At 34.8% G+C, this 12,693-nt stretch overlaps 3 protein-coding genes across 4 annotated transcripts; 1 reads left to right on the forward strand and 2 right to left on the reverse strand.

The window, feature by feature from the left end:
- Nucleotides 1-530: 530 nt before the first annotated feature.
- On the reverse strand, nt 531-2,365 carry LOC108977017. The gene has a single exon (XM_018946512.1). The coding sequence runs from the start codon at nt 1,843-1,845 to the stop codon at nt 727-729; it is 1,119 nt and encodes a 372-aa protein (XP_018802057.1). The 5' UTR covers nt 1,846-2,365; the 3' UTR covers nt 531-726.
- Nucleotides 2,366-2,916: 551 nt separating this feature from the next.
- LOC108977054 (signal recognition particle 19 kDa protein) lies at nt 2,917-3,836 on the reverse strand. The gene is made up of 3 exons (XM_018946550.1): nt 3,661-3,836; nt 3,417-3,594; nt 2,917-3,349 (listed from the first exon to the last, which is right to left on the reverse strand). Exons 1-3 carry the CDS (start codon nt 3,723-3,725, stop codon nt 3,134-3,136), a joined length of 459 nt encoding a protein of 152 aa, XP_018802095.1. The 5' UTR covers nt 3,726-3,836; the 3' UTR covers nt 2,917-3,133.
- Nucleotides 3,837-4,170: 334 nt separating this feature from the next.
- Nucleotides 4,171-12,318, forward strand: LOC108977024 (geranylgeranyl pyrophosphate synthase). 2 transcript variants are annotated; one of them, XM_018946520.1, is made up of 7 exons: nt 4,171-4,426; nt 4,582-4,736; nt 10,476-10,620; nt 10,686-10,946; nt 11,006-11,108; nt 11,183-11,310; nt 11,455-12,318. In XM_018946520.1, the coding sequence occupies exons 1-7, from the start codon at nt 4,343-4,345 to the stop codon at nt 11,578-11,580; spliced, it is 1,002 nt and encodes a 333-aa protein (XP_018802065.1). In that variant the 5' UTR covers nt 4,171-4,342; the 3' UTR covers nt 11,581-12,318. The 2 variants fall into 2 exon arrangements, with proteins under 2 accessions (XP_018802065.1, XP_018802072.1); XM_018946527.1 differs by having other exon boundaries at nt 10,512-10,620.
- The last annotated feature ends 375 nt before the right edge of the window (nt 12,319-12,693 follow it).

Here is a 12,693-nt window from a genome sequence, read left to right on the forward strand (position 1 = left end):
TAGTAAAAAAAATAGTATTGCAAGAATAAACCCGAATCTCCAGGTGATTTTAATGAGGTAAACCGGTTATTTATGTAAACCACCTTTTTTTTAGCCGATCCAACAACACTTTCTAGTATTTAAGTTGYTGCATGTGATTTTTCTATAGAAACACTTTCAAAAGAGACACTTTCTTTACAATCGACGTAGTGCTATGTATATTAGTGCCACTCTTGGAGTGAAGAGCACAGAACTAGAGCTACTGTTATTTCGACAAAATTCTGTTTAAAGGGACTGAAAAGATCTATAAACCTTGGTTAAAGCTATGTTCAAAGCACTAACCTGTTTGAATACTCATACTCGAGCTCTGTGAACTTTATTCTTAAAATGTGAAATGAGAACTATTTATTAAACCCGAATGCTAAGAAATATTTATCACTCCTGGAAAATTTATATGCTGAAAACGCGGCACAGCGAGAAGAAARCACTTAAGCCACCGTAGGCTACATGTATCTGAACTTCATGTTTACATTTCRGAGATGTGATGGCTTTATTAAAAGTAATAACGGTACAAAGTGCGTCAGTACATATTATTAGGAATACAAATATATCTAGAAGTTCGTACAGATATTCACGAATATAAGTAAATATTAAAAGCGTAAGCCTGTCGAAATCTTCGAAATATTTCAATAAATAAAAGTGATATACTAAATATATGAAGGGCTCTAGTGTTAAAGAGGTTCCGACTCAGTTAAGCGCCTGTTGCACGTGTTGCAGGAAACGAACAGGACGGAACCAAGGCAGGAAGATATGTGGCGATGTGCGCGGCGGCACCGGAGATACCTCCACACTTGGTTCGGTGACTTGTTGACTCTTCAGCCACGTATCGAACACCTCAACGAAGTCGTTRCGAAAACGTTTGGGAATCAGTTCTAAATTGCTGCCTTGAAACGTGTTCTGCAAGAGATCGCTGCTATCACGCAGTCCGGCACGTAAGTTTTCACCGAATTCDGATTCCTGTATATTTCTAATGGTATTCTTTATTAGGTGTCCAACGCGTGGTATCGCAGTTTCCTCCGAGTTATGCGGCTTATCYTCCAACTCTTCACTCATCTCTTGCTGGRATTTATGTCGACGGAAAATAGGCGCTGGCCGTAACAAACGATTGGGATGATCGCTGAACCATGAATTGGGTTTCTCRGGTGCAGAATCATCTTCATCGCGCTGCGTTTCACGTTTCTTATTGCCACCAGCGTCAACAGCTTTGCGTAGTGGCGCAGGACGCACTAAGGTATTCGCGAAATCACTAAACCAATCCAGCTGATCCGTAGAGCGACGATTACGCGMTTCCATCGATCTGCTTGGTTTATCCTTCGCAGGCATATATGGCTGATAAATAGCGATGGTGGAGCGCTTGAGGGGTGCATGCGTKAGCATGGCCGCAGTGCGTGCCTTATCCATTTCGTATTTCATGGCGGTACGTATGAAACGCTCGCTACTTGGTCCTTGTATGAGTACGTCGAAAGGCAGGCTTTGTTTGCGCGCCTTATTCTGCATTGCCGCAATGCACTCCCCCTCCGAGCGTGTGTTGACTTTTGTGCCGTTACGTCTGGCGCTATCTCCGCGATTACTTAAACGCTTGTCATACTCACACAGACACTGCTCTCCGCAATAGAAACCCAGGCAGCCGCATTGTTCGCACAAAGACTTGCAGCTGCTCTCTAAGCGTTGCTCCTGCGCAGGACTCTTACCCCAATATTTTACAAGTTTTGTGGATTTCTGTTCGCGCGGCGCGGCTGTTGCGATGACAATCAACCAAACTAGCARCAAACCTAGCGTGTAAAGCCAAAAACAGCTGTTGGACATTGTCGCGACAGTTGCTATATTACAAAAAACGACAAAAACGAATGAACCGTTATTCAAATTTCTTTTTTTTTTTTTAGCTTTTTGTTGAACGTCCGAGCGTTTGTGTTGCACTCGATGGTTTTTTGTCTACTCAATGTTGCTGCAATGCAATTAATTGATTTTATATCGCGTTCACAATCGTTTTGTTTTGGCCAATTGCATGTTCGTCAATTATATTTTTCACGTCATGTGTACTCAATGTTTATGAATTTCGCAATTTTCATATTAATAAATATTATTGTTTATTTTCTGTTTTCGTGTTGTCTTCTCAATGCTGTCTGAATCGAACTAAGCGTTCTGCTTTGAATACGCTTTTGGCTTCGCTCGACGGAGTGTTGGAGAATTTGTCGATACAGCAATTTGATTTATTTGTGGAATTCACATATCGTTGGCCTTAAGTTTAAATGGCTTAAGTAGACATAAGAAAAATTCGAAACTTTTAGTTCTTCGTGATCTTAAGCTATGAATSTCGACTGATCTTTTATATCCTACCACTACAATTGATTTCAATATCCTAGCGCTCGTTTTGTGACTGTGTGCAGTTTGAGCGTTTTTTTTTTAACACTTTAAATTCTGAATTTTCAAATGCAAATAGGCTTATGTATTGCCTATAAGCCTTAAGCAAAAGAATCACTTAAGTTTGCTATAGACAATACTTTCCTTTATCATATATGTACATATAATTAAAATATTAATTATAAGTTATAAAATATTGCAGAAAATTGTATACCCAAGCAAAAATCAGTGAAACGYTTACAACATTCGAGCCACACTCGTTATTGACACTAACAAACTGTTCTTACAAGGTGAAGATAGCGACAAAAATGCGATACTTTTCATACAATCGTGTTCAAGAATATATATGCATATTTAAATATAAGGTACTTACACGTAAAGAAACCAAACAAGATGCAATGTCACGTTTCTGTGATATTTCAACAAAAAAAAAAAAAAAGTGCAAATATCTGAACACAACTTCCGAAAGGTTCTTAAAAAACTTAAACAAAAATGCATTAAGAAAAGTTCAATACACATATTTGAACAAAAGCACATTTAATTGTTCTTATATTTTATTCATAAAAAAGAAGTTTCAATAACAAATTGTAAATAAAACAAAAAATGCAAAATTACTTGTCACCGCTGGAGCTTTCTCATGCACAATTTMTATTTTTTTCTATTATTGAACACTGAATGAGAAACACCAAAACAAAATGTGTTGAMATTTGTATGAACAACACTTCTTCCCTTTTTAACGCCTCTTGCCCTTGCCCTTTTTGCCRCCGGCTGACTGTTGCGCTTGTACGTGCTGTTGATGATCACCAGATTTGCCTTGACGCGTTTTTAGTTGCGGTATTCTTGTTGATACATAACGCATCACATCTTCGCGGCTGCCCAAATCGGGATTGCATGGCGTGCCATCGTCATTGCGCATTTGAACGCGTATGCGACCACGCATTTGTAGTTCCTTGTAGCACAAATAAATAAGTATAAGTAGATATTTGTTTATTATCGTTATCTAAAAGTTAATTTACCCTGCTGCGCTCCCTGGAGTACTGCTTGTTTTCCACAGCGACGCGCAAATTGGTCACCGATAGGACATCACGTATTTCCGCATAGGTTGGATTTTCAACACATATGTCTTTTGGTAGACGACGTCCTTCTTGACGYGTCTTTTTACTATTTATATATGCGGGATATATGCAAATCCAACTGGAATGTGAAAGCAATTCTAAAGTCAGGTGGCGTTTAGCATGTGTAATATTAGCATTTGTTTACCGTTCAACATCAGTATGCTTTTTGTTCGGATGCCAGTTTGTACGTACGGGTTGTGACGCAGCCATTGTATTGTGTTACTTTTAACTATATTTTATTTCAATTTATTTAATTGCAATACACAAATTAGAAAAAATCTGCACTTTTCAGCAAAAAAATGACAGCAAAACAATAATTGACAACAAATATATTTTGACACGTTGCAAATACAAGTGCTGCCGGTTTCATTTTTTTTATAATTTTATAAAAAAACGTTTGTGTATTGTGAAAACGCTAATTGTATTGCTCTAATGTATTTTTTATGATTTGTTCACTCCCGAATTTTGAAATAAGTTTATCTTTTAAATATTGTTTTAGTATTTGGGTACAAAATTGTTTTATTGAGCAAAAGTCAAATGAAAAAAAAAGAATAAACAAAAAACACTAGATTACGGCAACTCTACTTTCCTAGCAATTGTCAAATTTATACTAGTGACTCTCAAACTGTGTTTGTTTACATCGCATGTAATTTGCTTGTCAAAGAATCACTTTTACTCCATATATTTCTTTGCATTATTTTCTTCGGTCTACAATCTGTTCCAAGCAGACAAGTGTTGTCTGACAAGTCGATCAGTCGTGTAAAAATTAAGTGTTCTTAACACTCGCTAAATCAGTGTACTTATTTAAGTTATTTCATCGTTCATAAATGCCAGTCATGAATAACATGGAAGAATTGTGCTCTATACTCGCGAAAACGCGTGATCCATCAGCGCAAAAAGAACAGGATGAGGTGATACATTAAGTTTTCATTCATTAACTTTGACCTTTTACGCACCACTTTCGGATAACTTACATATATTATTCATTTGTTGTGCGTTTGCGTAAATTTAAATCGCCTACGCTTACATGGATCTTCCGCTTGTTTTTTTGTTATCTCCTATGCAGATTCTGTTGCAGCCTTTCGCCTACATACAACAGATACCAGGCAAACAATTTCGCTCTGAATTGGCCTTGGCATTCAATCATTGGCTAAATATTCCGGCTGAGAAATTACACCAGATTGGCGAAATAGTGCAAATGCTGCACAATTCCAGTTTATTGTGAGTATTTATGTGTATTTTTAATGCATGTGAAATGCTGAACTTTAGCATACAAAACATACACTCTTACTAATTTAGTGTATGTGTCATATTTAAGCGGTTTGGATAATAGCCTCATTAGTTGGCCCTAGCATCCTAACCCACTAAATTATAAGCATGTCATTGTTTACGCTGCAGGTGTGAGTGAGTGGTATCACCAATATGTGTGATTAGCGGCGCCGCACAAACTCCAGTATATGTACATATGTGAATGTGTGTAAAAAATATATTTTTTGTGTATGTGCAAAAATAATGATTTTTTGTCTAATATGTTGTTTATTTTTAGCAGCTATAATTTCCTTTGTTTATACGCTGCTTTTGAACTTGGCGGCTGGTTAATTTCGTTTCACACTGCGTCTTCTAATTGTTTACATTRCGTTTTGTGTGCGTTGTTTTCCATTTTGGTTGTATACATATGTATGTTTATTATTTAAATTTAAATCCAAATTAATGAATTTCTAAGAAATCCTGCTGACTTTTCAGTGTTGAAAGATGCCGCGAATTTTTCATGCAGCTCACATACCTAATTCAATTTTTTTATATTATAGGTATGGTTTCATGCTTAAAAGGAATTGCTTAACTGTGATTCTGGGAATGATTGTCTGTTTGTTTGAATTGATGTACATGCATGTCTTTATTTGTCAATAATCAATTGACGCGAGTCTCGGGCATTTGCAGGAATCTGCCATGATTAATGCTTGTACATACATAAATGAGTATTTATATATGTATCATTGATACAAATTAATTATTCTTTATTTATTTAATTTTTTTTAATTTTATTGTGTATATAAAAAACAGTAATTTTTTTTTAAATATTTTCCAATGTATTTAAATTTATAAATATCTGATCTTGTAATACATGTAGATTCTTGATGGGTGTCGACACATATTTCCAATTATTTATTTATTTGCTCTGTACTTTAAATATTTTGCACAAAAACATCAATATTTGTCTGTAAAACAATATGCAAATACTCTCAACCAAGAGTCATCGTTCTGAAAGTGCGACACTCGCTACTGGTTGAATGCATATGTACGTACTACTGCTCCTAGTAGGAACAATAAAAACGAAGTTGCGGAAGCTGTAACAAATAATTGTACACTTTTATGTGTGTGTGTATAACGTTCAAATATATCTCCTCGTCAAACTGAATGAAGTATGCGCCTCATAGCAGTAGTGGCGACAACAATTAAAGCTATAAAATATGATAGGCGTCTGCATTTGTTCGTGTATGGCTCCAACATGTGGTTACTGAGCTCCATTRCTACAAAAATGCCATATAAATAATAAAGAAAAACTAGCTTCACCCGCCAGCTGGTAACAAGCAGGCGCGTATATGTAAGAGTTTAAAAATTCAATACAATTGTTCCTTGAAGGAAAATTGCAGGCAGTCAAGCTACAATATGCTATTGGAGTAGTTTGGAGTTCATTATTGTTATTGTAAAGCCATAAAATAGAGYTTGCGAGCATAATGCAAGAGCTAGRCAGTCCGAAAGAATTCAAGAATTTCTAGAAGAGTTTGTTGGTCTGAATAACCAGCACTGATTATTAAGAGAACGCTATTCTCGGTTTAGATGACAGTTGATTTGCACTTTCTTCRAAACAGGAGTTAGTTGCTCGCTACAARAACAACAACAGAACCCTTAGCAAATAAATTAACAATTCGGTACGATGGACGAATATAGTCGGCGACCACAGATAACACCACAAAGCCGAGCGCCGACTATAGTCGACGACCATGACATGAGCGCGTATCGCCACGCGTTGAYTATAGTCGACAGCCCGGAATTTWATCTTATATCTACGGWGGCGCAGTGTTCGCTCGCATAATTCTAATCTCGTTAAATCCATCGAGCGTCACGGTTCGCGCGGACAGTGAATRCCAGCCGGGGGCAACGTTTTGTGGCCGATTGGCGCCGTATCGAAGTGGTTACGCTTGTGGCACCTGCCTACAATTTCCTAGTGGGTATGTGCGCACGATAAATAATGCTTGCATTGAAATGTACATGCATCTATCGCCCTTAATGACTTGTTGAGGCCTTACGCAACGCATTTCAATTTTAATTCTTTGTCTGCAGCCGGCCGAGCTCCCTTCGTCAATGATTTCATTGATCTGCCAGTTATGCTCACTTAATGAAATTCATATTTTGTTGTTATGTGCTGGCTATGTGACATGTATTATTGTAGGTATGTACAATTTATGTTTATAGGGATGAATATATGTATAGTATTGTATGAAGGATTTGGACAGGTTCCATTTGATGACTTGTTTCGACAGTTAAGGTATTGTGTGCCTGGCATATGAAAATGACGTTTCAGTAAAAAAAAAAATATAGAAAAATAAAATTATAACTTGCATTAGCATGTTTGTATGTATTTGTCGTTTAATTATTTGTTTATATTAAGATTAACTGTGCATTAAACATTTATATAGGTATAAATATGATGACTAGTACTTTCTAGAGAACTATATATGTAAGCTTGACTTATTGTCAGAGCATATTTGACAACCTTCGCAGACAGTAAATTAACACGCTACGGTTTCTTTGTTGCAATTCTGTTTTTTTTATTAATATATTTTTTTAATTTTATATATTTAATTTCACATTGTGTAAGGTTTTTGCTCTTTAGCAGAAATGCACATGTAAAAGTATATTTATGTACAGTAAAGACCCGATAAATGGTACTTAAAATAATTTAGAATTCGATTGCGCTCAAAAATTAAACAGAAATGCATRTAAATGTCCCACAATACTTGCTCGAGCACACATACACACACKTTTTTCCTTAACGTTTAATTTCACAGAAAAATTCATCAATTGGCATTCATGTTCATGCACATTTCCATACATACATACATATGTATGTACATGTATAGACATTTCTACAATGGCATGTAATAGCCACTATAAGCAAAAAAAAAAAAAAAAAACAAACAAATCACATTCATTGGTGACAATTCAATTGCATAGCTTTTAAGTCAGCCTTTTTCTTGTGCAGCCCATCTTTATTTCTTTCTATTGTTAAAAAATCTTTTCTGGCATTTATGACTCATCCATTGTTTGSCAGCCAAGTGAATAGCCTACACACACATACACACGTGTCCACATTTAGTATGCTTTAGAAGGCGATTGGGTGATGACCATGAAAACATAAATTACGATATATGATAAGGAGTAATGTTTTCAAAATTAGTAGTTACTRAAAAAGTTCTTGTGTGTTCATTCGTTACTTTTTAATTCGCCTAAAAAACAAAAAAATTAATTTAAAGGAAAAATAAAATAAAATTCAATAACATAAAATAAAAATAAAATTCTTATGAAAAATTAGAAATAAAAAATTTAAAATTATTAAAATAATATAACAAAAAAAAARMAAAAGTATAAAAGTATATTCCATGGTCATATTGATTCGTCAAAAAGGGAAAAATTAGGAAATTTAGGAAAAATTTACTACAGTTAATAAAAATTAAACTTTTTCAGAAAAAATGTGTAAGGAAAAATTAAAATTTCAAGGGACTAACTAAAATTAAAAAAAATTAAAAAAAAAAAATAAAATTTGGAGGAAAAAAATTAGAGAAAAATATAATAAAGTTTTTAGGAAAAAATTAAAAATTAAAAAAAGTAAAGGAATTTATTAGTCGATCTTTGGATCATCAGCAAAATATCATTTAAAATCTAACTAAACTTAAAAGTTTGTATTCTAAATACCCTTCCTGTCTATACCAGCACATGCATGTATGTATGTATATATCATATATCCCATCCTTACTGCAATCCAAACAAAAAATGTCCTTAATCCGGCTTAAAAGCTGTCTATTATCAATCTGTTTTTTCGCTTCTACCTTTCTACTAAGCCCGCTGAGCAAACAGCACACAMACACAATTACGCAAGCTTCTTCTGTCTTRTGCTCCGCCTGACTAACTGKCTGGCTTGTTAACCAGCTGTCACTGTCGCCGACAACATGTTCCACCGTCGCTACCGGCATTCGCACACAAGTGTTTGCTAGCTTCCAGAACATCTAATATTAGCTCATAGTAGTTTGCGAAGTGAATCGGCAATGTCTTTGCAGCGACAATGCAGATGTGTGCAAGATGGCGGGCGGAAATGTGTATGTGTTGCTGGTTGAGCAGGAAGCAATGATGCCTATAGTCACACCGACTATACCAAAGAGTTCAAAGCAATATCTCAAGATATATATATATATATACATATGTATAACTATTGATAATGTTGTATAAAAATATAAAAGAAAAACGAGTAAGGAAGGGCTAAATTCGGGTTCAACCAACTATTTTATAGTCTTGCGGCAAGAATCAAAGTGAAGGAAATATTTTAAGGTGCAAAACGTCAACCAACCAATTAATCCTATATGCATCTCGATTAGTTTAGATGATATGGAAATATTAGAATACTGTTTTTAAGCTCGGTGAGGCAAATTTCTTTGAAATCGATCGATACAATGAAAATTTCATATGACCTCCTTAGTTATATCTTCCTCACGCACAGACATTTTCGGAGGTCCTGTATATAGGCTAAGGGGTCAAGCGAATCTAAAAAATTTCAATATGAAAAATACCTTCGTTGACATAAAAATAGGGTTTCAACGGTTTTACTTTCCTAATTAGTCAAAAGTGGTTACTTTGTAACTAGTGTACTCCTAAGTTAACACCAATTTTGCCTCGTAGWCAAAAGACAAAACAAAAGCACAAATCTTACAATAGCAAAAGTATGACGTTGTCGGCATGAAAGGCAGAGTTGTTGCAACAAACACATACCTACACAGATATGTATGTATATACATACATACATAGATCAGCTGCAAGTGTGAATTTTAAATTTAGTATTATTCTCATTCGCTTTGATAGTGCGCTTACAAAAACAACTTGACATTGAGTGAATGCAAATAAAGCAGGATAAAATTGTTGAATCCTTAATGAAACACACACACATACACGCACGCACATTGAAATATAGCCATCCTTAGCACTTTGTGTAATGGTTGGTGAGTGATACGGCTATTTAAATTTAAATGAATGTATGTATGTACAGATATTCAGTTGGAAAACCTCATTACACTTTACGGCACTGTGCAAATGCACCCATTTATATTTTGCTTTGTCATTATATATAAAAAAAAAAATATGAATGTCTCTTCAGCAACTTTCTTTTTCACTTTTTACTTTTAATTCTTTATTTTTAGTACTTTTTTGCCATTATTTCCGTGCACAATGCAGCAATGTGATTTATTTTAATTACTTAAGTAGCTGCTGCATTCCTTTTATGACACATTTCATTTGYCGCATTATTATGTCGGTCAGATTTCAATTATCTTTCTTTTTTGCTGTCACACACAGAAAGAATTGGCGCTTGCTTGTCAAATAAACGTAGAAAGTTTTATTTTTTTTACAATTTTTGGTAAGCTGTCAATTATAATTAATTATTATTATTGTTTTAGTTTGTTTTCATGTTGTTGTTGATGTTGTAGCGGCAGAATTCTAATTGATTTGATTTTATGTATCCAATATCACTGAATTAACATATACACACTTTGCAAGCAAACTTGCACACACAAACCTAACCACACTTTTTGCGCGCTTTCCATTCTAAACCTCCCTGAGTAACAGAATTAACACACTCAAGCATTGAATGCCATTGAATGTTGTTCGTCACGCATATTTACTTAATTCTTACAGAATTGATGATATTGAAGACAATTCAATACTTCGCAGAGGTGTTCCCGTAGCGCATTCGATTTACGGAGTGCCCAGCACCATCAATGCGGCGAATTATGTGCTCTTCCTGTCGCTACAAAAGGTGCAACAGTTGGGACATCCAGAGGTATGAATTTTTTTTCTTAATTTTTAATTTCATTATTTAACCTAAAAACAATCTCTCTTCGGCAGGCTACCAATGTCTACACGGAACAACTGTTGGAGCTGCATCGTGGTCAGGGCATGGAGATTTATTGGCGCGATAACTTCACTTGTCCATCCGAATCGGATTACAAGCTAATGACCATACGCAAAACGGGTGGTCTATTCATGCTTGCCATACGTTTGATGCAACTGTTCAGCGAGAATAAGGAGGACTTCACCAAGCTGACCGCCATACTGGGCYTGTATTTTCAGATACGCGATGACTATTGCAATCTCAGCTTGAAGGAGGTGTGTAAATTAGCGTTGTTTATTAAATTTAATTTTAATTTATTTGTGAAAATATATAGTATACACAAAATAAAAGCTTCGCTGAGGACTTGACCGAGGGGAAATTCGGTTTTCCCGTTATACATGCTGTACGYTCGCAGAAACATGATAAGCAGGTTTTGCGTGAGTTCTTGCTCATTATTAAATTAGAAAAAAATCATACTTATAGTGAAATTTAAAATTAATTTTTAAAATAGATATTCTGCGTCAACGCACTCAGGACATAGAGGTTAAGAAATACTGCATTGGTTTGCTCGAGAAGTTGGGTAGCTTTCAATATACGCGTGAAGTATTGGAATCGCTCGACACGGAAGCGAGAGCCGAGGTAATTGTATATTGAAAATTTTGAGGTTAGATAAGAAAATTGAAGTTTATTGTGTTACACATTTTACAGTATTATACGCATTCTACCGTTCTAAACTTAATTCCATTAGCATTATTTACTAATTCTTCTTACTACCACCTGCAGGTCGCACGTCTGGGCAGCAATCCCTACATGGACATGTTGCTGAACAAGTTGTTGTCTTGGAAATCCAATGAGAATCACACCAATCACAATGATTTGCCATCGCCGAGCAATCACAACAGCAATTAACAACCAAAGAGGCAAAAGAGGGAAACCTGAATTAACGCAACGGTTAATTCCACGCCCCCTTTTGCTGCTAAGAGTGAAATGAATCTGATCGAAGTTTTTTTGCAAAAACTTAATATTTTTTAAACTATTCAACAAGCGCCTATTAAAWCCTAGATTAAATCTTAATTTAACATTATCATATTTACACCAACAAACACACGGAAAGCAAAAACGTGGAGTAGTAGCATGCGATCCACAACTTCTGRTACACTCAAGCGCCTAAAATAGATTTGTAAACCAAAATAGTTATATACATACAAACAGAGTTGCATTCTCGAACTAACAAAACTTGCCGCACGGGCCATGTAAATACTAATATAGAAAATAAGCGGGCTTCAAAAAATGTATTGTTGTTCGACATTATGTATTTCGATTTTTTGAATAATTTTTGAAATAACGGCATTTTGTGAATTCGGATATATTTTGTATAATTTTAAGTAGTAATTTTTTTTTTGTATTTTTGTTATTATATTGTGTAGTAGTATTAAGTTTTGAGTCCATTTACATAAAACACTTATTTTGCGCTGTTTCTGAGGAAAAGTTTGTGAGCAAAATTTGAATATGCAATTTGTTAAGGCATTTCGATTCTACATAACATACACATATATTGTTGTAATGCGTGTTACATTTTTAATAATACTTGTTGAAACCATATTGATTGTAAGCAAAATAATTCCAATTCTCTTTAAGTACTCGCGTGTGTACCTGTCTCTTATACACATCTAGATGTGTAAAACCATATTGATTGTAAGCAAAATAATTCCAATTCTCTTTAAGTACTCGCGTGTGTACTTAAGATTCTAAATCGATGTATTTAACTTGAATTAAGCAATGTTTTATTAAAATTTAAGAACAAAGTTATTTAAATGAAAAGAAAAAAGAAATCACTAATTGACTTAAAATTCGCACGTTTAAAAAATATATTGTTATCGTAATAACCATAAACAAATGCATACTTAGTACACATACACACTCACATGCACGCAATATAGAGGTTATGCCTGAGGCTTGCAAAATAACGGTTTTTTAGATTAACTTAACWTTATAACAAGCTCTTTTAACTAATTTCATTGT

Source organism: Bactrocera latifrons, unplaced genomic scaffold, assembly GCF_001853355.1.
Source record: "Bactrocera latifrons isolate USDA-ARS-PBARC rearing strain unplaced genomic scaffold, ASM185335v1 scaffold_116, whole genome shotgun sequence".
Lineage (NCBI taxonomy): Eukaryota > Metazoa > Arthropoda > Insecta > Diptera > Tephritidae > Bactrocera > Bactrocera latifrons.